The sequence below is a fragment of the Zonotrichia albicollis genome, chromosome 1 (genome assembly GCF_047830755.1).
Source record: "Zonotrichia albicollis isolate bZonAlb1 chromosome 1, bZonAlb1.hap1, whole genome shotgun sequence".
Taxonomy (NCBI): Eukaryota; Metazoa; Chordata; class Aves; order Passeriformes; family Passerellidae; genus Zonotrichia; species Zonotrichia albicollis.
The window spans coordinates 103,330,534-103,353,611 of NC_133819.1; the positions used below are offsets into that span (position 1 = coordinate 103,330,534).

The following is a 23,078-nucleotide window of genomic DNA, read 5'->3' on the forward strand; positions in this document are numbered from 1 at the left end:
AGGAGAGACTTATCCTTATTTCAAAATAATTTGAAATTATTTTCTGCAAGCCATTGCCTGTCTCATGTCAGTAGGGGATCTCTCCATGAGAGATAAGGAGCCACAGCAATCCTTGGCTCTTCTTTTAGCAAGGACCTTAAGATGTTTGTGGGCTTCAGGACATTCACCTTTCAGTGAATGGCAGCATTGAAGTCACAGATAAGCACTGAAAGAAGGCACTTGCCAGTCAATGAAATCCTTGGGATTTTGGCTTCTCCTGTCCTTCACCCTCACATCTTGAGATTGTAGAATTGACAAGAAGCTGAGGAAATGCACATTTTTGTCATATTTCTTCTAGGGCAGGCAGAGGAAATCAGGACAGGTGTTGTCTCCATCCTGTTAAAGCCCCTAAGCAAGGGCAGTCCAGGTATGCAGGCTGACAGTGGGGCATGGGTGGGAAATATGTCTTGGAAAATTCCCAATACCTGCTGTAGATACTTTTGTTGCTGTAGGTAATCTTTGTTAGCTCTGTGTGGATTTTTCAGAAAATACATAAACAGTGTTGAAGCAGTATGTGTTTACCTAGTTGGGGTAAGCTTTCTTCACTTTGCAGTGAAGGTGAGAGGAATGCACATTTTTCATGAATTTGTCCTTCAAGAAAAATGTCTCAATGTGCAGCAGGATATAATTATTTTCCATTTTCTTGTTTGATTTCTCTAAATTAAAATAGTTTGGAAATAAGCCAGGCATTCCTTGCCCTAGCATAGCCACTTATTTTGCCTGGTATTGGGGATGATTTATTTAACATTTAAGTTTTGGGGAAAATTTATTAACCTTGATCTTTTTTATTCTTATGGGTCTTAGAGTATACAAGTTTATTGTCAGTGAAGTAATACTTGAAGAGTAAGGTTGTAGCAGTCTTATTAATGTTAGTAACAGTAAATTTCCTTATTTTTATATATTTATATGTAAATTATAATATATATATTTGAACTATATGTTTTATAGTGAAAGTATTAGTATTATGTTGGTTATACTTTAAGTTTTTAACAATTTGTTTTTCCTGTTTCATGTTGAGGAATAGAGTAATACAGCAAGGATATATTTGGGTTATTTTATCAGAAATTGGACAGAGTTAGAGAGTTAACATTGCATATTTTAAAAAATTGTCTTTATTCCACAGTGTGTTTTCCAATTTTTGTTAGATTTTGCTAATGCTTCTAATCTAAGATTTTGCTGAGTTAACAATTTTTGTTTCTTGTAACAGCTGTATATCTGTATATCTGTTTCTTCTATCTACAAATGAGTCCAACTTTCTTTATTTAGTACTTGTTAACAACCATATTGAAAATGCTGGAGGGAGTAATTCAGAATTCTGTAGTTTAGTATGGCAGTGTGGGATTAAAAAGAAGCATATGGGTTGTCATGTAATTTCACAGTGAACATTTAAGAAACCTTGGAAAAGACAAAATCTGTGAGGAACAGATCTTCCGGATGGCTGGGGAAATTTAATAAGTGAGGAGATAATTCCTCCCTGCCTTCTTGGAAAGAAGAGGAGGAGGAGAGTGGCAGGGTAGATTAATCTGCACTGAATTCTGTGTCACTTGCAACTGAGATTGCCCCTGATATCTGATCTCAGGTCAGGCTATAGCCAAGGAGCATTGCTCAACAAAGCTTTTTCTAATTGGCAGTAAACAGAGGGATGGAAAGCAGAGCAGCCTCAGAACTGCTGGATCTTTTCCAAAAGAGTGGATAGCAGAATATGAAGTGCTAATGCCTTTTTTAGATGAATAAGAGAACATCACACAGTGCAACCTTCTTATTTGTTTGGAGGATCCAAGAAGGCTGAAGTATTGGGTCTGGCATCTTTCTATATAGATCTTGCTTTGGAGTTGCTATTAAAATGTAAGATTTTAATGAACATATATAGAGGGAGAGAACAACCTCTCAGAACTGAAATCCTTTGTGTATTACGAAAATTGTTCTCAATCTTTGTTTGAATTATTTCATGTCTCTGTCTCTTAGTCCCACCTCCCACAAACAGCCCAGTCTATAAGTTAATATTCATGGGCTATCCTGCCCCAAAAAACTATTTGCACTATTAATATTTACTAAAATTGTTAAAGAGCTGATCCTGCCATAACAGCGGTCTCCTTATTTGTCTTGAATTATGGGGTTTGTTTGTTTATTTCAGCTTTAGGAACAAATTTCATTGGACTGTGGTTTGGTTGAGTACCCTAGAAAAAGAGTGGGGTGTTAATCTAGCACTTAATTGGTGCCTAGTTTGGGATTTACCAATATGATCTTAAGTTGGTGTACCTCTCGTGTAGTTCCTCTGCCATCTTTCAGTTAATTAGTCTCTGTCTAAAACTTGAATCTGTGGACTTGCTAAAAGTTTTATTGCAGTTTAGTCTCTCATGTGTTTCTCTTTCGTGTACTGCAGCACAAGTGGAGGTGTTGTCTGCTGCACTCAGAGCATCCAGTTTGCATCCTCAAGAAGAGACAATGGCCAGTGTTGGCAAGGGAACAGATTCACAGACTGAACTAACCATCAATGACCAACAAAGTTTTAAACCTATACTGAGTGATATTGTGCCTTTAATTCGTGACACTGTTGAGGTAAGGACAGAGTTTTGTACTTTATTTTTTTCCATTAGGATTTTCAGGGCTCCAGTAACAGAGCAGTAATTTGCATTCATGTGATGATTGCAGCCAAATGCTTTCTACTTTTGGCTGGTGTGACATTCCCATTTGTTGGATGGTATTGAAATGCTAGCTACTAAAATAAAATTACTGGTATTTGGTGCCTTTGTTTTTGCCAATTCTCTGCTTCTCCGTGTAAATTCTTTAAACTGTTTCTGTTAAAATCTCTGTTGCAGAATTTCTGTTAAAATCTCTGTGACTGTTGCATTTGCAGTTGTTTTAATGCTACCACATTTTATTAATGTGAAAGTGCCTTGCTTAAAATAGATTCCCTACTCATAATGAGTGAATTTTCTTCTCCAGTGCCCTTCCCTGAACCTGTAGAATGGGGTACTTTGTTCTCATTCTCTTTGCTCCCTGTGAGTTGATTTATTCTGGTTTACTGGTCTGCATCAGAGAAGTTGAGGACCTGCAACTGACATGTTGTGCAGACTGCTGAAGGATTCTAGCAGTCAGTAACATCTTGAAGTTTTTTGCATTTACTTCTTCAGCCCTTCTCCCCATTCCCTGCCTGACTGTAGTTCTGGCATTTAATACTCTTTTCTGTTCTTTGCTCTGTCAGGCCAAACCCACTACATTCACTGCATGTAATGCCACAAGCTGAGGTGGTAACCAGATAGCAATGGTTCCAAAATAGGCTCCATAAAACCAGAGCAAGTGATTTGTTGAATCATTCTACTGAAATTGTATTTTCCAGATGAAATTTTGACAAGCATCTTTGAAATGGCTAGTAGTTAATACCAGTTCAGTATAAAATATTTTCATCCTTCTTGAATTAGAGCAGTGTTTCTTGATGGCATTTAATTAACTATTCTCTAAGCTGTTGGACCACCATCTAGACCAAAAACATACAAGGGGTTCAGGAATATGACATTTACATGGTTACTGCTGATGATACACAATCATAATTTAACTATACAAATGTGGTTTGTTTCAAAAACACCAGCCTGGCTCAAATTCCTTTTTGTCAGGCTCAAAATGCTTTTTTTATTATAGAATCTCTTCTTTCTAATGCTTACCTGAAATTACAGTTTTCCTCCATTCTTAAGAATTTTGGGAGATGGTGTTTGTGCAGAGGGACTTGTCCTGTGTTTTATGTTTTTGTATACAGAGTATAATGCTGAAAGAAAATTTAAGAAGCAGTCACATTGCTGGTATATGTTGATTTTGCATGTTTCAGTTTTATGCTTTAAGAGGATGCTCTTAATCTGTCAGTTTCTTGTTTGTTACTGGCACTGAATCAAGCCCTCATTTTACAAGTGAGCAGATATTCTAGAGGTGACCTAGAATTCTGGGAATCAAGCTGTGATCTGTTGAGCAAGTAGACTGTTGTCCCTAGCAGTGAAGAGACCTCTGATTTTCACAGGTGGTTGTTGGGGTTTTTTACTTTGGTCAGGGTTTTGTTGTGGTGGTTTTTTTCTTCTTGTCTTTTCTTGAGGTTTTTGAGTCTCAGCATAGCAGTGTGTCAGTAGGGTACCAGACTCTTGAGGGAAGTGAAGCTGTCCAGCATTTTATATTTGAATGCAGCCTGCACAGTTCTGCACATACTCCAGTAAGCAAAACCACAGTGTGCTTGTCCTTTGGCAGCTGTACTGGATCATGAAGGAGTTAATGCTGCATGTTTAAGAGAGATTCTCTATTCAATGAAAATAAATGATGTAATAGAGTGGACCAGTAAGATTTTTGGGACATGATGAAGCTTGTTTGTTGAGGGCAGCTGTTTATTTTTTCTCAGGAGGCACTGTTTTTATTTTTTTTTAGGTTTTATGTTCTTTATAAGGTTTGATAAGGGGATGTGTATTGAAATCTGTTTTTATTTCGAGGTAGAGAGGAAACTGGGCTAAAACTTTCTCACTCCTGTCTGGCACAAGTACCTCTTTCTAATAAGAATAGCATGGATGCCAGGAGGAGATGGACCCCTGACATTGGCCTCTTCTTTTTTGGGCCAGCTGCTCCATCAGGAAGCGCCAGCACTGCCTGTCCTGGTGTGCAACCCTCAACACAGAGCAGAGACCTTTGGAGCACAACCCCAGAGCTCTTGTTATGCAGCCAAGGGAAGCTTAACCTTAGAGATTTTAGAGGCCATGGCAAAGATTTTGTGTTTGAGGTACACAAGAATGCATTAAGGCCATGGCAAAGATTTGCATTCTTGGTACACAAGAAGCTTTTAGGCTAAACCCTGCTGAATTTTCATGTCCTCTCTGCAATGCTCAGTTTGGTGTGTGCATGGAAAAAGATGGAACTTCATTTTCAGGAGTGGGGATACTGCATAACCTAAATACTGACTGATGGCTGGCCTTCTCTACTGAAACTCTTCCTCTCAGGAATGAATATATCTGACTTTGAAAGTGGCTGAGTGAAAATATTCCCATCTGTGACACCCTCCATTATATTCGGTTGTTTGCCTTGGTTCAATCCATAAAGTATGATTTTTTTGAAGCTTAAGCTTTTGGAGCTGAGCAGGGAATGTGAGATGGAGTCCTTTCACTTTTATTGTAACAGAATGGCTGACCAACCTCTGGTCCCATGCAAACTGGCAGCTCATGGAAGGTACTGTGGCTAGGGTGTACTGGCTGCCTCATAATTCCATGATTTGCCAGACATCAAAGCTGGTGACTGGCAATGCTGAAAATAATCTCTTTTTCAGGGGGAAAAACCCCCAGACAAACAAAAGGCTAAAAAAGAGTGAAGGAGGAATTGACTGTCAAACTAAAAATCCTGCAGAGATAGTTTTCAGAGCCTCCAGAGGTTGGAGCTGTGTGCTGCTGGACACATTTAGTTATGGAGTTGCTTGCAAATCTCTTCTTTCCTTGGGTCTTTAACACCTTCTTGCTGCTGCTTCCTAAGCCTGACAGGTGGCAAGGACTGCTGTGCCAGAGATGTTCAGTTGCCTCACAGCTCTGCCTGTCCTTTATCACCTGTAATTATACCTCAGCAGCTAAAATTGCAGCCCAGTGCTTAGATGAAAGTAGCTTGTGGAGAAGGAAAAAGCAGCTGTCTGAAGTCAAACCAAGGAAGACAGATTGTATCCTGGAGGCTTTTTTTGGAAGAAGTCTGTAGTTTGCTGGAAAATTCTCGTTGTCAAAATGAGCTGAGCAGCTGGTGGAAGTAGGCATGTTCTTGTTGCTTGTGTTGACCCTAGGAGCTCACCCTGCAGCATTTGGGAATAGATAGATACCTTGGCTCAAATCTAGCAAAAATGCCTTTGTCCTTTTCCAGCACACAGCAGCCTGATGCACTTTTCAGATATTCATTGTATTCTGCTTGAAATTCCTGGTTTGTTACACGAAGCCATTGTATTTGGGGAGCTACACTTGTAAGGAAAGTGTTGGTGCATCCCCCCAGCAGCACAGCTCACTGCAGCCCATCACACCTCTGCCACTCCCCAAGGCCCAGATGTGTGGCCAAGGTGCTAAAATGATTGCTGAAAACTATTTTATTAGGACTGCTGAGAGAAGTTACGACTCTTGTCAGCAGCTGTGGCCAAGCAGGACTCAGTTCTATAAGGTGAAGCTTGTCCAGAGAAGGTTATAGAATAATCACCTCCAGGAAGGGTGCAACAGCATGAGTCTCATGAGGTTCTGCTCTTCAGTGTGAGGGTGGCTTTGTTTTAACCATTTTCTAGCACAAATCCAATGCAGCAAGTCCTTAAAAGTCAGCTACAGGTGTTTTCTTACTTTCCATTCAGGGGAGAAGCAATGGGACCCATATGTTAGTTGTATTTTCCTTAATGCAGTCTCAAAAGTACTTCTCTCCTGTTATTTTCATTCCATAAGAACCAAAATGGAGCAGAGTAAGAGGAGCTTCTGTTTGAAATTGAAAGCAGATTTATCTTGCAGACCTTTTGATTTTGTGCTGCAGTAAAATTGTATTTGATATTAAAACATATAATCCTTTAATCTAAGAAATAGAATGTGAGGCAAGGACAGCACTTCTTGATGTTGGTATTTCTTTTGTGTTTAATCTTAGAGTGTGTTTTATGTGACCTTTTATTTTCTTTTTTTCACAGGGTATGGATTCTCCACTTCACTATATTCATAATGATTCAGATTTGAGTACCAGCAGTAGTTTCAGCCCTGAAGAAGAAAGAAAATCCAAAGTACAGGTAAATGATAGTGAATTCTGGTTTTCTTATATGTAGCAGATAAGTGAAATTTTTTTAATATATATGGGTATTTCTTTTATCCTCTTGATAAGTAACATTTTTAAAAATATATGTGGGTATTTCCTTTATCCCTTTTTTTCATTCAGTCATTTCTGACATGATCTAGTTTCTATTAAATACCTCTTAATTAAGTAGTTTTAAATTAGTCCTTGTTTCCAGAGTCAATGGCTTCATTTAGAAACTGTTTCTGTTACATTTATGCATGAGAGATAACAATATTATTTTGACATGAGATAACAGTTGTCACAGATCTTCAGGCTCTGTTTAATTTGGTTTAGTTTTCAATGGGAACCATGCTGTAGTGGGACTTAGGTTATTGAGGAAACAGGATAGGTTTTTTATTACATGTTTTGAGAGGAACCACCCCCGCCCCTTGATAGCTTTTTGCAGAACAGTTTTGAAAGTGTTTCATTAAACTGGAACTGCCTCTGTTTTTTTTTTCCAAAAGGAATCAAGTGTCTGTTGTTCCATAGTGTGGAACAACATTACATTGCCACTGTGCATCAGTGTGACTCCTTGAGTGGGAATCTCAGTCCCTGGCTTGTTCTTGTCCGTCGAGCTGTTCAGCAGCTGTGTTAGGCAAATGCTCTTGTGCTCCCCTTCATAGAGTCAGTCCCTGACACAGCTGAAGCAAAGGCAGTAGTAAAGAGGTTCTCACAAAATTTGGTTTGGATGATTTGATTCCTCAATGGACAGAGGGATAGTTCTTCACCACAGATCTCTTTGTCTCCGGAGAAGCCTCTTTCTCCCTGTTGAGTGTCCAAGGAGTTTGGACGCAGTATGGAACACACTGTAGTCTGCTCCCTCCCCTTCCCTGCTTCCCAAGGCATTTTAATTTAGTTTTCTTCTCTCCAACTTTTCAAGATTTTGAGAGAATTAGGAAAGGTTTTTTTGAGCAAGTCACATCATTTGCTGTTTTACCTGTCTTTATGGAAGACACAAAATGGCCAGTTTGCACAACATGAGTCTGAATGTTTGCAAAGGGTAGAATGCAGTCTTTCCATTTCCTAGACTCCCTAAGGAGACTTGTCCACTTGCTCCTCTCTTGAGTTGGTCTGTGTGTTTTCAAATAGCCCCTAGTCATGTTATTGTTCCTTTGGAACCTTTTGGTGGAACTTAGCAGATACAAAACTGTTGTGTGTCAGAATAGGACACAGAATGAATGACACGCAGAAGCTGAAAGGTCTGAGGTAATTAGAGCGTAGTTTATTTCTGACTCCAATATTTATAGACTTTCAAGAGTGACTATGGATTGGAGGATGAAATTGCCACCTCTCCAGCCACACTGGTCAAACCAACAGTCCATCAAATTTCTCTTCCTCTAGAAAGGAATGCAAAACAATCATTATTTACATGAAAAGTGCATGAGAAACTCCATTACAAAAACGTAAACATCAGAAGGCTTAGAAGAACAGGGTTGTGGTCTTATTAAGACACTGTAATTAAATAATATTCTATAGTTGTGGGGGAAAAAGAGTGCCCTGGAATGATAGTGAGCCTTATGAGGAGTAAGTGAAAATGGTGTGTATGCTGTGCCTTCCTCCTGCTGCAGGATGTTGTCCCTCAAGCCTTGCTGGATCAGTACCTGTCCATGACTGATCCGTCCCGCGCACAAACAGTGGACACCGAGATTGCCAAGCACTGCGCCTACAGCCTGCCCGGCGTGGCTCTGACCCTGGGCAGGCAGAACTGGCACTGCCTGAAGGACACCTACGAGACTCTGGCCTCTGACATGCAGGTGAGCTCAAGCACTGAACAGTCTGAAGTTGTGAGATGTGACAAAGACTGATTGCAGCCTCTGTAGTGGTTTCTCTTGTTCGCTGGATGTTGGGCTGCTGTGCTTTCCACACAGAGCTTTCCATCCCTGGTGTTATCCTACAAGGAGTGATGGATAGGTGCAGTGGTTGTTTTAGAGGAAGCAGGGGGTGTGGTGTTCAGGTAGTAAAGAAATGGGCAGGTTAGAGTGGGAGATGGATCTCCAGTAGGAAAATGAGGACAGGTTTCTGATTTCCTGTGCATGCTTGAGATCTTATGGTAGTGTCTGGGAGCCTCCTATGTTTGAGAATTTGGGCCGTGCTGCTGTGTGAGCAGACATGCCCCTGCAGGCATGTCTGGAGCTTGGTGAGTCAGCCTCACACCAGGCCTTGGTGCCACATCCAGTTAGTCATACAGGAATAACATCGCTATCACCATGCAGCAGCACTGCTGCTTTAAAAACAAATCCTGGAAATAGCAGCATTTTCCTTGTTGTCAAGTGGTAAGGAGGTGGCTTTCTGCATTTTGTGGTTTACAGTTGTTTCCCAGACCTCCTTTGTTTCCTTTTTTGGAGATGCTCTTTATATTTTTTTAAATATTCTCAGACTGCTTCACCTCCCTTGAACTTGCTGCTTGCTCTGTCAGAGCAGCAGTTCTCAGTGATACATTGTGAGTAATTTTATACATGGCTATTGCTCATGTTTTCCAGGCCCCTTTACAGCCATTAAAAACAACCAGCTAATAATTTGAAACACAAGTAAAAACAAATTGCCCTGTGTGCAGAAGTGTCCAGAATTTATCACCAGTCTAATCTGAATTACGATTGGATCACCAAACCAGAGCAAAAGAGCAGTGCCCATGCTAATTGGAAAGTGATGGCTAAAGAATAGATACTATTTTATTTTTAAAAGACTTTTTTGAAATAATTACTAGAATTAAACAATGTACCCTCAATTTAAGGTGTCTGGTAGCTCCACTGGTCCTTGGGCTGCTGGGCACCAAGTGTGGAAGAAACTTTACCTATTATGGAAGCTAAAATATCCCAGCTGAAATATTGTGGGATATATGTCTTACTCTTTTAATTTTAAAAATAGAATAAGACAATAGTAACATGAAACTAATTTATGCTGAAGAATTTAAAGCGAAAAGTAATGTGTGCAAGAGCACTCATGTCAGGAATACTATTTTGCTTCCTGGCACCAGGAAAATTAAAATATTTTGATTACTTCTATTTGAATAGTTCCTTGATATGGAGGTGGAAGAAATGATACCTTGTCATTTGTCTTCTCATCAATTTTCCTTTTTTTTTTCCCCATTTTAAATTTCCAGTGTAATATTTAGTTGTTACATGAGGTACTGTAAGGATATTTATAAGCAGTGGAATTTGCTGGGAGTCTGGCTTGGATACTGACCCTCAGGTTTGCCTGGAGCCCTTTGGATCAATAACATTGATTTGTTTGTGTGGCAGTGGAAGGTTCGGCGGACACTGGCATTTTCCATACATGAGCTTGCTGTCATCCTTGGAGACCAGCTTACAGCTGGAGATTTGGTTCCTGTCTTCAATGGCTTCTTGAAGGACCTAGATGAAGTGAGGATAGGTGTGCTTAAGCACTTGCATGACTTCCTGAAGGTATGTCTGTGTCCTACCCATGGAACTCTGTGGGAATCTCTGCAGATGTCGGTTGAATACTGGAATATGTGTTCAAGAGATCTGTGTTGCTGCTACTTGATTTTCTCTGAAGAGCTTTGTTCATGGTTATTCAGTATATGATTTTTTTTTTTCTCTAATCTTGCCTACACAACTTACTTGTCAAATTTTTGTAGAGGTTTCTTTGTAACTGCCTCATTTCTGGAGCTGAGAGACACAAATCCTAAAACTATCTTTACTATTTACACCTCCTTTCTTAGAAAAGAAGAGACTTGTCACATTTTCCTTTCAGTAGTGCCTCATGTGATTTTAGTCTTTGGCATTACACAGTTTAGCCCAGGAAAGCAACACTGTTGCTAAAGATTTAAGGTTTTTTAAATAAACAGAATGTTTCATTAGTTGTATTTAAAGCTCTTGTTCTGTGTGCTGATTGTAGCCTGTAGCTCTTTATGTAAGTTTGTATTTACTGTTTCAGCTTCTTCATGTTGACAAAAGACGAGAGTATCTTTATCAGCTTCAGGAATTCCTGGTGACTGATAACAGCAGGAACTGGCGTTTCCGTGCTGAGCTGGCTGAGTATGTGCTTTTCAGAATGATTATTTTTATTGTCGTGGATATTTAAAAATATGAAAATCATATTATAGATGTTTTTCAGTGTTATTCCTAATTTAATTTTTGATTAGTAGATGATCCTTCTCCTCCTCCATATGTCCCCCTTGCTTAAAAATTCCCAGTAGTTGTATTGTTAGTTTGATATTTTCAAGTTACCCACATTCAAGATGATGGCACTAAAAAATAGATTTTGCTTCCCAGTAACTTCATTATGGCCACATTGCATATTTGATAAGTGCTGTCCTATAAATGATGGTACTCAGTTCAGCTGCCTTTTTTCTTACTGTGGCACACTGTCTTTGGTTGTTCTTCCATCTTGTAGGCAGCTGATTTTGCTCCTGGACCTGTACAGTGCCAGGGACATCTATGACTACCTGCGGCCCATTGCGTTCAACCTCTGTGCAGACAAAGTGTCCTCTGTCCGCTGGATTTCCTACAAGCTGGTAAAGCAATCTGAATAAATTTAGGGTGTCAGACTTCTGAGTGTTGGTGGGGGCAATTTTTTAATTTACTTTTTTGTTCCTTCTTGTTTCTTCAAGGTTAGTGAAATGGTAAAAAAGCTGTACATGGCTTCAACACCAACTTTTGTGATAGACCTCATGAATGAACTTGTTGAAAAGTTCTGTAGATGCCACAAATGGTCTGGTCGGCAGACTTTTGTCTTTATTTGCCAGGTGAAATGTCTTTTCATTTCTGTTCTGGGGGTTTGGGGGAAGTTGATTTGTTTGTTTGCTTTTTGGTTTTGTTTGAGTGGTGGTGGTGGTGATCAGAATTAAGGGGACTGGAACTCTCCAGCTGTCCATTGGCATTATACTGGTGAATATTTGAGAGCATTGTTTCCAAGGGAATAGTTTCATGGCTGTTTTTTTCTCTGTTTCTCCATAGGCGAGCTTGACTGCATCCTTAGCTCAGCAAATTAGCACCAGGTCATCAAATCTGATATTGAATATAGAGCACAAGTGTAGGAAAATAATCTCTGAGTTGGGAAGCTACTTTGTTGCTCAGCATGAAATGAGATTGGTGTAATAAATCTTTAGAAATCAATGAGTAGGTGCTGCCTGTACCTCTTCAATCAGCTTGTGCAGCTTGGTCAAAGCCAGTGCATTCTCAGCAAAACAAACAGGAGTTGAAACTAGCTGGGATCCCAAGGAAATGGTCAAATTTGGAGGCTGTAGCAGAGGTGCAGACTGGGAGCCACTGTGGCTCCTGCCCAGGTGGACAGTTCTTTGAAGTGTTTGGAGAAATGTGAGCTTTGAGCTTATTTAGAGAATTGTTATTGCTATTAACCATTTTTGTCTCTAGTTTAAACAAAGACTAAATTAACTGTGAGAAGTATTGTAAAGGTCTTCTGCTTTTCTCTCCTGTTGTCAAGTGGTACAGTGATTAAAAAAACAAAAAAAGGGAAAAAAGGGAGTTCCAGGTTTCTGATTATGTGTTGAGATTTCATCCTCCCTGTGCTGAAATGTAATGAAGTTGCCTCTGTGTTCCTGCCAGAGTATCAGTGAAGATGACTGCCTGCCCATGGACCAGTTTGCTGTGCATCTGTTGCCACACTTACTACACTTGGCATCTGACAAGGTTCCAAATGTTCGAGTCCTGCTCGCAAAAACATTGAAGCAAACCCTTTTGGAGAAAGGTTAGCGGCAGAAAGAGTTGCAATGGGCTGACTGCACAGGGGTTTTTTGTCCCTCAGTTTTCCTAAATTCAGCTGGGAAAGAAGAAGCAACATCAGATGTGGGCTGCTGTTGCTTTTACTGTCTCTTTGATGTGAGATGTTACCTTGGCTGACCCTGTTGTGGTGTCCAACCTGCTGTTGTGTAGTGCTGAGGAAATGAGTTCTTGCTCATATGCCAGCCTGTTCCTTTGGTGTCATTTTCCATGAATAAACTACTTGGTAGAGGTGTCATCAGAAAGCACAAGTGAGCAGCTAGCATCTGTGAAATTGTTGAACGGTGCCCTTTATTTAGTTTAAAAAATAAAAAAAGTTTATGTTCTCTGTAATAAGACAGAAAAATATACACAAATATAAACTACCATTTGTTTTTTCTCACTGGGGGAGAAAAGATGGCTGTTGTTTGGGCTTGATATTTTATGGTAGCAGTGGGAAGAAAGCTTCTCTGGTTTCTCTTCAGGGAAATAAGACATGCAACTCTTAAATTGCAGAGTGTGCTTAGGAAAGCATCCCCAGTGCATTGTAGGTGCCAGAAGAGTCAGCAGTGCTCAGAGCCCAAAGCACTGTTAAGGAAAGCAAAGGAAATCAGCATTAGAAGTATTAGACTATTTTCTAAGACAGCTGAGTGTCCATTTTGGAATACTTCATCCATTTCTGGTCACTTCCACTCTCAGCACCATACACTGGCTTGAGGACTGCTGAGCTGTTGGAGCTGCCTTGTGCATGCTGACTGAGGAAGCATATGGAGGCAGCTGAGGTGGATCAGCTGATGGGCAGATTTATCTTCTGTTAACTGTGCCAAGGATGTCACTGTTCTTCCTGCCCTCACGTGGCATTGGTGTTTTTGTGTCCCCCACATGGATAGTGCACCTCCATTCTGCATTGCCACTACTTAAGCTTATGGCAGGTAGTCTCTGCCTCAGAGGTGTTCTCTGTAGGATTAGGGAGGGTGGATAGGTTGGGGAAGGCAGGTTGAAAAAATCAGTTCAGGAGTTTTTAAACCTCAGATCTCAACCAATCTTCCTGTGAGCCATTTTTAGTGACATTGCTTTTTTGCACCTTGTGTTCTGTAGTTTGTCGAATGTTGGAGCTTCTTCCACTCATGTTATCTTAGATCTATCATTTGATGATTACTTGGCAGGGCTGGCAGGGAAATGGAGTGGCATGGCCATGGGTTGATGGTGTCTTTCCTCTGTCACAAGTACAAGCACTCTCATCTGGAGTTTTGTACCAGGCTTTTCCTTCCTCTTTGGCCATGGAGTCTGGCACCCTTTTATACTGAAGGGCTGTAGAAATCCTGTACTTGTGCAACATCATTAGAGCAACTGTGCTCTGAAACATTAAATGATTTTTAAGGTGAATTCATAGATATATTTGGAAGTGTCTTGTGTGCCTGCTCAGATATTCCAGTTGGACTGCAGGAGTGCACTGTCCTCTGAAATTTTGTATCTCACAGGGTGCGCTGAGGCTGGCATTGAAGTATCTGCTGCCCTTTCCTCCCTTAAGTTTTGTGCATTTTCTCTTACAGAGTATTTCCTGAATTCTGCCAACTCTCACCAAGAAGCTGTGGAACAAACAATTATGGCTCTTCAAATGGATGTTGACAGTGATGTCAAGTACTTTGCAAGCATCCACCCTGCCAGTACCAAAATTGCAGATGATGCCATGAGCACTGCTTCATCAACTTACTAAGTTCCCAATGTTGCTATAATTAAAAAAAAAAATTAAACCAACTATCCTCAAATGCTTCTAAAATGGTTGATTTAGAGCAACCTCTTTGGAAGGAGGGATTTCTTGCCAGATTTAACAGGTGGATGTTATCTAAACCTGATAACCAGGGATTTTAAGTCAAGGCAAAGTAAAGATACCTGTGTCAGCTTGACTTTAGAAAAACACTGCTCAGAGGATTATTTTTGCCACCGAAGCCTTAAATCTTCTGTCTTCCTGAACAAATGAAACTTGAATTGGCAGATCATTTTCATTGTAGAAAGGATGTGATGATTTCCAGAGACCTGCATTGTTTCTCCTGAGGAGTTAACTTAGCAAGTATTTTCTGTAGCAGCTGATGGGCAGGATGGCCAGAGAGGCGAGTTTGTACAGGGACTGAGACCTCCAGTATTAGAGCTAAAGTTTTTATCAGTCAAGGACTTGATTTGTGTGCAGTTGGGCACACCCTTAAGTGGGAATAGCTTTGATGTTTGTAAATGGGAAAAGTAGAACTTTGGATTTCTCTTAAGGGCTCAGTGCTAACACTAAACTAGAATCTGATTTTAATCCTTAAATGCAGCATATTGCTGTATCCATTAGCAGAAAACTTTGCTGAGTACCTGTGTCCTAATTATTTTCATGCTGGTCATGACCTAAAGGAAATTTATTAGCACATGTACTTTAAGTCAGGTATTTTTAACTTGATCATGATCAGCTCTGAAGGTGCAACTTTTTTCTTCATATACTGTACATATCTGTGAGCCTCCTTGGAGTGCTGCAGTCTAATCATGTTGTTTAAAAGCTGTTGTGATACAAGTTGTTCTCTACTTGTCCAAATAAAATTTATTAATAAGATGGAAAGAAATCTTGTGACCTTTTTAAGACATTAAAAAAATAAGTTTGAAATTTAAGTGGACTTTTTCTTTCAGTTTTCTACACTCTGGTGGCTGTTTCAGGGGCAAGGGGTTTGCTTAATGATCCTGAAGAATTCTGCATTTTGAGATGGAATATGCTACAGCACAGATGTACTATGATCATATTGTTGAGGTTTTGCTGGATTCTTCCAAGTGTCCCTTTTGCTTGGGAGCCTGTTGCCTCCAGCCTGAAATGTCATCTTGGCTGGAAGTAAGTCTGAACATGCACCTCAGTCAGATTTACAGAAAACTGTGAGTCCAGACTGCCCTTAACCTGCCTGCAGTCCATTGACTGCTTTCCTTTCCTCTCATTTAAAATTACTGATCCAGTATCTCCTTCTGTGTCTTCCAGGGAGAACTTCCTTAAATCACCTTTCTTCCAGCCTGCAGAACCCAAAGTGTGAAGCTTCTTTTCCCCCCTGAGGAAGTAGAAATGGCTGTGGCAGCTTATCTTTGATGTATTTTAGCAGAATATTTTCACTTATCAGTCAGGTACCTGATGCCCTGGCAGTTGAGCCTTAGGGGGATATCTTTTTTTCACCTCCTGTTTTTTTGGAAAATAGATTATTCTGTAGTTTCTTCTCTTGTAAACAGAAAGTTGCTATTTGCTCCCCAGAGGCTGTTTTTGTACTCCTTAGCACAGCCTTGGAGGTGGTTAAGATGCAGAGCCATCTCTGTCTGCCTTGAAATGTGGTGAGTTTGGAGTTTTTTTGCATAAGTTTGATTTTCTAAATTGCAGAGTTTTTTTCTTTTATGCTTGAGGATTTTTGCGGGATTTCTTTATTACTTTTTGTAGATGTGTGTTTTTCATCTGCTTTTTTGGTGTAGATTTTTAATACAATTTTTTTTTTTTTTTTTTTTTTTTTTTTTTTTTTTTCTATGCATGTCCCTTTTCAAAGTTGGCAGAATCCCTGGAGGAGCAGGCAGGGTGACAGTGCTGTGGATGGCAGCAGGCCGTGTGGAAGCAGGGAGCAGTGCTGCTCTCCCTGCTGCCCCAAGGAGAGCACCTGAGAGTGACTCATCTTCTCGCAGGCCAGGAGGTTCCCATTTCAGCAATATGCACTGAAGTGCAGTTGATTTCTTCATTTTGTTCAGAGAACATAAATCCCATCATCTGAGGGGTTTTTTTGCCTTGTGTGTGGCAATTAAGTTGCAGATGAATTGTGTGTGAACAGGACCTGTTGAGACCAGAGGCTGGTCCAGGCCATGCTCTTGACTGAATGGAGCACAGTGTTCACTGGAGGAGTGTTGGGGTTTAAATCCCAGTTTGGAGTCTGAAATTAACATGGCCCAAACTATTTCCAACACTGTACTTATGTACTCTTCCACTAGTCCAGTAAAATGAAGGATTATGTCTGATCCCTTTATTTTCTAGTTACTTCAAGGTAAAACACTTCTATGTTGAAAAATGAGATAGAACTTCTGGATGCTCTATTTATGCAGTAGTGGCTCAGGCCTAGGAATCAGAGAGAGTGTTTGAAGCTTTTCCTAAGGAAGACTTGAGTGTTTTCAGTTTCAGAGTGCCTGAGTCTCCCTTTCATGTAACAGCTGAAGATCATCTCCAGTGAAGAGGAGAAATGGCTTTGTCCTTTCTCCTCCACCCAGCCTGTCATGGATCCGTCCCTTTCTTTTCTGCTCCGTTTGATGATTCCCAAGCAGAGGGGAAGGAAAGCCTTGCTTTATTGTCAGCATTTCCCTGGAGCATTTGATCTACAGCCTGAGGCATGTGGACTCTCTTGCTGAACTCTGATAAGGGATTTTCTCATGCCAGCAGTGTTAGCAGTGCCAATAATTCAATCTTCATTGTTTCCCTGAGGATATGGGGTGTGGGGAAGTGTGGATCCTTGTTCTGAGCAGTGTCAGGGGATGCTGCCAGACATCCTGCTGAATTACCTCCTGGGTGCCTTTCCTGAGGAAAGATTTGAGCTCTGTACCTCATTTAGTAGTTCATTTCTCTTTTGGTCAGGATTTCCTGAGCAGAAAGGGAGGTGGCTCCCAAGTTGCCATCTGTTGGTTCATGGTTTTCAAAAGCTGTATCATCACTCAGCTTTCACCTGCTTGGTAGAATACCAGATTGGTTCTTCACAGGCAATTTTCATTGTTTGCCATTTAATCTTTTGGCTCACTCATCTTGCATCTTCTTCATGAGAATTCTTCACAGGAAACTCCTTTTATTCCCATGTCCTGCTCGCAGTGCTGCCTTACTCCCACTTGCTGTTTTCCACAGCAGCTTCTCTCCCTTCAGTTGTTTCTCCTCCCAGGGACCCATCAGGATTTGGTATGGCCATTTCCTCGGCACACTTGCCTGCAGATTTCATGCCAATAAAACTGGGAAATGTCTGCAGCTCTGTAGAGGGGGGGTTTGTTTGTAACCAAGACATGAGCAAGGCTTGGAAGCTGGTTTTTTTCTGCTCTGAATGTCCCAGATGGCTGCTGCACAAGCTCCTGGCCCCGTGGGTTCATTAGGACAACAGAGCAGCAGGGTCCTTGTTAGAGCCTTGTAGTGCTCGGCCCCTTGTCCCTGTACTGCCAGAGGTCAGGCTGCAGAGGTGCTGAGTGGAATTGGGAGTGGAGGGGCAGGAGGGCAGAGTCTGTCCCATGGCTCAGGCACTCTCTGAGTGAGTTCCCTCCTGCTGGCAAAGGCTCCTCTTAGTCCCTTGTCTTTTGCTGGGGAAGCCGGTGAGCACCTCACGTTTTCTGACCTGCTTTCAGGAAGGATAAGAAGATTCTGAGTCAGGCAGATGGGCAGAAGCTGGTTCTGTATTCCACTTACTCTGTCCTCCCTGATACTGATGGGAAGGGTTTGTCTCCCTGTCTGTGCCAGCTTGGAAAGGATATTTGAAGTGATTAATCATTTCTGTATGTGCAGAGTTAGGCCTTACTGAGAGACTGCCTTAAAATATGAAAGTATGACAGAAAACCTCATTTTGCATGATCTTGTCCCTCTGCCCGAGTGCCTTCAGATTCCGCCTGTTAGTTTTAATTAACATTCTGTTTAGATCAGAAAATAAATAAAGAGCCCAAATTAATGGGATTATTTTAGGGTTCAGTTGCTGTTGAGGTTGGGCTACATCTAGCTGATTAGAATACCCTGTCACTTAGCAGAGATAAATAACCAAATGTTTAAACATCTTACAGTTCTCTGATCGTTGTCTGCTTGAAATTCCGTGACCTATTTCTGCAGACATATAGTGATGTCTCTGTGTGGGAAATGCTTAAAGGGATTACCTGCAGGTGCTTTGGGATTGAGACTGTGACAAGTGAAGGTACTGAGCACGCTTCTCTGCATGTTTTTTAGCAAGGCTGAGAGGAGGAGAGATGCACTGTTTGAACATCAAAAGGAATTTCATTTATTTTTCAGTCAGTCTGGGTTTGTGGTGTAAGAAAAACCCAAATAAACTCAATTTGAGTAAGGTACTGACAAAGGCACAAATGGGGCCAGGCCATTTCTCTTGTACTGGTCATTGATCTCATGGTTTCTTCTGGTCTCTTGGCTGAGGGTTTTGGTTTTTTTTTTTTAGGTTTTTTTTTAGGTTTTTTTTTTTTTTTTTTTTAGTTTTTTTCCAGTCACCCCCTGGATCTTTGTGCCTGACACTGTTTCCTGTAGGAATTTCTGCTGTCAGCAGAAATGTCCTGCCCCCATCTCCCTCAGGGCCCTTAACTGGGATAAGCCCAGGCAGTGACTCTCAGTAGTGGGAGTGTGCAGCAGCAGGAGCTCATTGGGACTCCCAGGCACATCCCCTCTGTGGCAGCAGGAAGTGTTCATTGGGACAGAAATGTGAGATGCAGTATTCCCATCTCTCAAATACAAAATGCTGGGATTGCAGACTGCCATGGAATCTGTGGAGTTGTAGAGAACAAGGCTATGGCCGCGCTCACGGCTCCCTCCCCCCCCTCCAAGGACCAGCTGTGGTTCTTCTCCTGGACCAGGGGGCTCAGAGAGAAGAGGGATTTGGGAAGGGGAGAAGTCCATGCAGAGCAGCCCAGTTGGCAGGGTTGGTCTGAGAACTCTTGGGGTTCGGATGGGGAATTTTTCCAGGCTGTGGGAGTGGGGTTGTCTGGTTTAGAATCATGTTTGTGCAGTGTAATCCTTTGGCAAAGCTTCCAGCTCACACTGTTAAGGCAGCAACACAAGAAACTCCAGAGGAAACGTGGCAGCAAGTCCTTTGTGTCAGCAGTGCCAGTGCCAGTGCAGAGTGCCCTGTCCTGTCAGGTGCTGTGGGTCTGCACCTCTGGGAGAGGGTGGGGCAGCAGCCGAGGGCTTCCTCCGAGGGACAGGAAGGACAAACAGCCATGCTCTGGCACAGGGCACCGTGCTGTGCCTTCTGCTGTTGGAGTGTGTGTTAAAGAGCACAGTGGAGAACTTGTGCTGTTGGATATAAGCCATGTTATATGGGTCTGGATGAGGCATTTTTCCCTGTGCAGATGAAGCACTGGGAGTAAGAGCTGCTTGCTGAGAAAAGGAAAGCTTGACAGATGGAGCTTGGTCAGACCTCTTTGGCAGAGGTTCAGGTTGAAGTTTTAATTGTTATCTATTTTTTTTTTTTAATTGAAAGAAATTAGCTTTACATGGTCAGGTATCAAATTCTTGGTTTCAGTACATAGATTTTAAAAATTGCTACTTCACTCATTACTCTGAGGGGACAGAGAAATAAAAGTCCCCCCAGTGCTAGTGTAGGAACAGGGAATAGAGGTGGAAACCTTCTGTACAGGAGTCCTTCATGTCCATGGTAAAGGACAATGAATTTCTGGAGGCCCATCTAACATTTTTTTTTTTTTTTTGTTACCTTTCAGAAAAAAAAAAATAAACCCCAGTTCTTTTTAGCTGTTCAGGCAATACCAGTTCACTTCAGGCTGCTGTTTTTCAGGTAAAAAGAGGGAGGGAAAAATCCTGCTTGGTGTGCCAGATGTCTGAGGCTGTTCCAAGTACAGTTGCAGTATTTCAATGGGTATAAAAGCTGTTGTGATTTCAGTAACCTGTGGGCAACCCCCCTCTTTGTGTCCTGCCTCACTGGCACAGGAATCCCAATGATTTGTTCATATGGTGCTTCCTGATCCCTTGGGCTTCTGACAGTCGGATGTCCAACCGGGCCTCTGTTGGAAGGGGGTGTCAGAACAAGCCAGGTCTGTCGTTGTCACCCATCCCATCACCTGGGGCACCTCCAGTGCAAGTGCTCAGATTTTAAGAAGGAAGCCAAGGGCCAATCACTCAGAAATGTTAAGTCCAGAACAGTGGGAATAATGCTGTGAGCCTGTTCCTGCCTCTTTTCAGTAAATGTAAATCAGTCTGGTATTTTGTCCAAAGGGTTTGACAGAGATGCTGCTGCTGCACTTGGCACACACAGGCTCTGAGGTGTTGCAAAGAGGCTCATTTTAAGTCAGCTCAAATGACACTTTGATTTATATAACCTGGTCCTTTAGGACATGGATGTGCTTTACACAGGTGCCCAGGCTGCTCAGGTATTTTTCTGTGGCCCTTGGGATTGAGAAGTTTACAATGTGATCTGAACAGCACACTCAGATTATTGTGCTGTAGTTACTTTCCACTTTATTTGAAATTAGCTTTGGCTTTCTTTGGCTAATGATTCTCAGCTGCCACGTGCAGGCTTTCCAGTGGCTGCTGCTCTGTGGCCTTTTCACTGCAGGCAGTTCCTGCTTGGGGCAGGAGGGCCCTCGGCAGGGGAGGAGCAGGAGCGCAGCCCCAGCCTCACCTGTGCTGAGGAACACAACAATTCAAACATCTCTCACGTGTTTGATACCAAGTTTCTGCTTACAGGAGCTGTGCTGCTGCAGGGGTTCCACCTGTTTCAGACCTTACTTTGAGAAATTTTTCATAGAAAATTCTCAGCTGCAGGCACCCACCTGAGAAGAGTAACTGTGATCTGCATTATGAAGTAGATGAAGGAGAAACTACTTTCAAATGGCTGTTGAATTTATTTGCTTGATAAATACAATCCTAACAAAATAAAAGTTAACCAATATTAAGAGATTTGTCTGAAGAACATTAGAAAAATCCATGACAATTCAATAGGAATTAGTGTGAATTAAACAAACAAAAAGTTTAAATATTGCCAGCAAATATAAAATGTATGTAACGAAGGCAAGGGAGAATGCTTTAGTTTACATTTGTAATCTGATCACATTTTCTGTGTTTATAAACTTTTTTCCAAATTTTAAAAAAATACTATGCTGTTTTTTCCTATAACATATCAAAGCATTATTTGTACAAAAATCAAATCATGGCCAATGATTCACAACAGTGCAATAGATAAAGAATAAAACCACATCCAACAGGTGCTGAAAATAAATATCCAGATTAAAAAATAAGATAGCCTATATGCACTCTGTGGAGTTTCTATCTATGGATTGAGGGCTGAGTCCAATGAGCGTATCCAAAACATTAAAGGGCCCTTAAATGCCAGTGTGGGTGGAGGATTTGGAAGGGCAGAAGCATTAAAAACAGCCAAACCCAAACCAAGTCCCAGGGAGGGGTGGTTGGTTTGTCAAACACCAACAAAAGGAGGCTATTGCTGAACCCCCCGTGCCTCCCGTTGGCGTGGCTCTGCGGGCTCCTTTGGAATCCCAAGTGCCTGGCATTTGTGCAGGGGCAATGCTGTATTGCTTGGTCAGGCAGATACGTCCCAAAGACACGACCACTCCATCCCTGCCTACAAGCAGTGGCTTTTTCCAAGAGATGGAAACATTTAAAATGGATGAAGACAAAGCGCTTGGCTACACGGCAGCAGTGTGAACAGGGCCTGTCTCAAACAGGAGTGATGAGGGTGGTTAATGATGAGTCAGTGAGTTACCTACACCGCTAAAGGACATGGACATTGCCACCGTTCGGGGACATAAATAACATCTCTCAAGTTTTTACACTTATTCAGTACATCTCAGAACAGAAATGAAGCTTAAGGGCATGTTAGGTAAACATGATACCCCACAGTCTCCCACCATTTCAGCCAACCCAGAATAAATTTAAAGCTCCCTTGTATATAATCTGCATCAGAAAGGTATCAAAGGCACAAGCAAGAAGTGACTAGGTTAATAAGCAGAGATAATGGTGAATGAGGATGAACAGATCCACAAGGCAAATCATTAGTAAGTGTGGGTGGGTTTTGTTTTACTGAAAAGGATATCTTCCAATTCTGCTCCAGTGAATGCAAATAATGATTTTGGTTTGAAATAAAACTGTTACTGAATTATTTTGAATCACCTGAAGGAAACCAGTCTTAAAATAATCTGATACTAACTGGAAAACTCTTCTGGCCTCTCCAAACTCACCTGAGTCTGATGAGTAGAAGCCACAAGTATTAGAGACAAAAGTCTCCAGGGCTTAAAAGAAAAGTTTCTTTACAGAATGTACACAGCCACCAATAATTTGTGCAGTTTGACTCAAATTACAGTAATTTGCACAGTTCAGTTGATTTCGTGCATAGCCAAGGAGCCGGATCAGATGGGAGTTTCTTTCCTATCTTTACTTGGGGATGGCTTGACTTGCTGCTCCTTGCTTGCTTTTGGCTGCTCTTTGGCTGCTTTTGTCTCCAGGACAGTGTCTCTCTGCTGCTGAGAAACGCCCCCGCGCTTTTCCGGCTCCTCTTCCTCCTGGCCCTGCTGCTCGGACTTTGCGCGCTGCAGCAGGCGGAGCTGCACCCGCAGCTCGATGATGGCCTCGCGCTCCTCGTGAATCGCTTGGTTCAGGTGGTTGTTCTTGATCTTTTAGGGAAGGGAAACAAATGTCAGGGAATGACAATATGTTCCTGTGCTGTAGCTCGGGGGTGTTTAGCACTGCTGGCCCAGGCAGCAACAGGGACTCGCACAGAGCAGTGGTTTAAAAGCTGCGTGTGGGTCACAAGCCTGGGCAAAACTGATGCACACAACCAGTTTGCACCTGTGCAATCACATCATCGCCACAAGAGAGAA

At 41.7% G+C, this 23,078-nt stretch overlaps 2 protein-coding genes across 12 annotated transcripts in view; one reads left to right on the top strand and one right to left on the bottom strand.

The window, feature by feature from the left end:
- PPP4R1 (protein phosphatase 4 regulatory subunit 1) overlaps positions 1–14,318 on the top strand; it is a 62,207-nt gene extending 47,889 nt beyond the window's left edge. For 8 of the 10 annotated variants that reach the window (XM_026793199.2, XM_026793201.2, XM_026793202.2 and 5 more), the window contains 10 exons: positions 338–406; positions 2,423–2,598; positions 6,692–6,787; positions 8,400–8,585; positions 10,071–10,232; positions 10,726–10,826; positions 11,185–11,305; positions 11,402–11,536; positions 12,357–12,498; positions 14,063–14,318. In XM_026793199.2, coding sequence (XP_026649000.2) covers positions 338–406; positions 2,423–2,598; positions 6,692–6,787; positions 8,400–8,585; positions 10,071–10,232; positions 10,726–10,826; positions 11,185–11,305; positions 11,402–11,536; positions 12,357–12,498; positions 14,063–14,226 — 1,352 coding nt within the window. In that variant the 3' untranslated portion in view covers positions 14,227–14,318. The remainder of the gene's footprint in view (positions 1–337; positions 407–2,422; positions 2,599–6,691; positions 6,788–8,399; positions 8,586–10,070; positions 10,233–10,725; positions 10,827–11,184; positions 11,306–11,401; positions 11,537–12,356; positions 12,499–14,062) is intronic. The other 2 variants (XM_026793205.2, XM_014266808.3) reach the window with 1 other exon arrangement.
- A 141-nt stretch (positions 14,319–14,459) lies between these two features.
- The window catches only part of RALBP1 (ralA binding protein 1), a 40,746-nt gene continuing 32,127 nt past the window's right edge, over positions 14,460–23,078 (bottom strand). For both annotated transcript variants that reach the window (XM_074548568.1, XM_074548576.1), the window contains exon 10: positions 14,460–22,871. In XM_074548568.1, the coding sequence (XP_074404669.1) occupies positions 22,608–22,871 (264 nt within the window). In that variant the 3' untranslated portion in view covers positions 14,460–22,607. The remainder of the gene's footprint in view (positions 22,872–23,078) is intronic.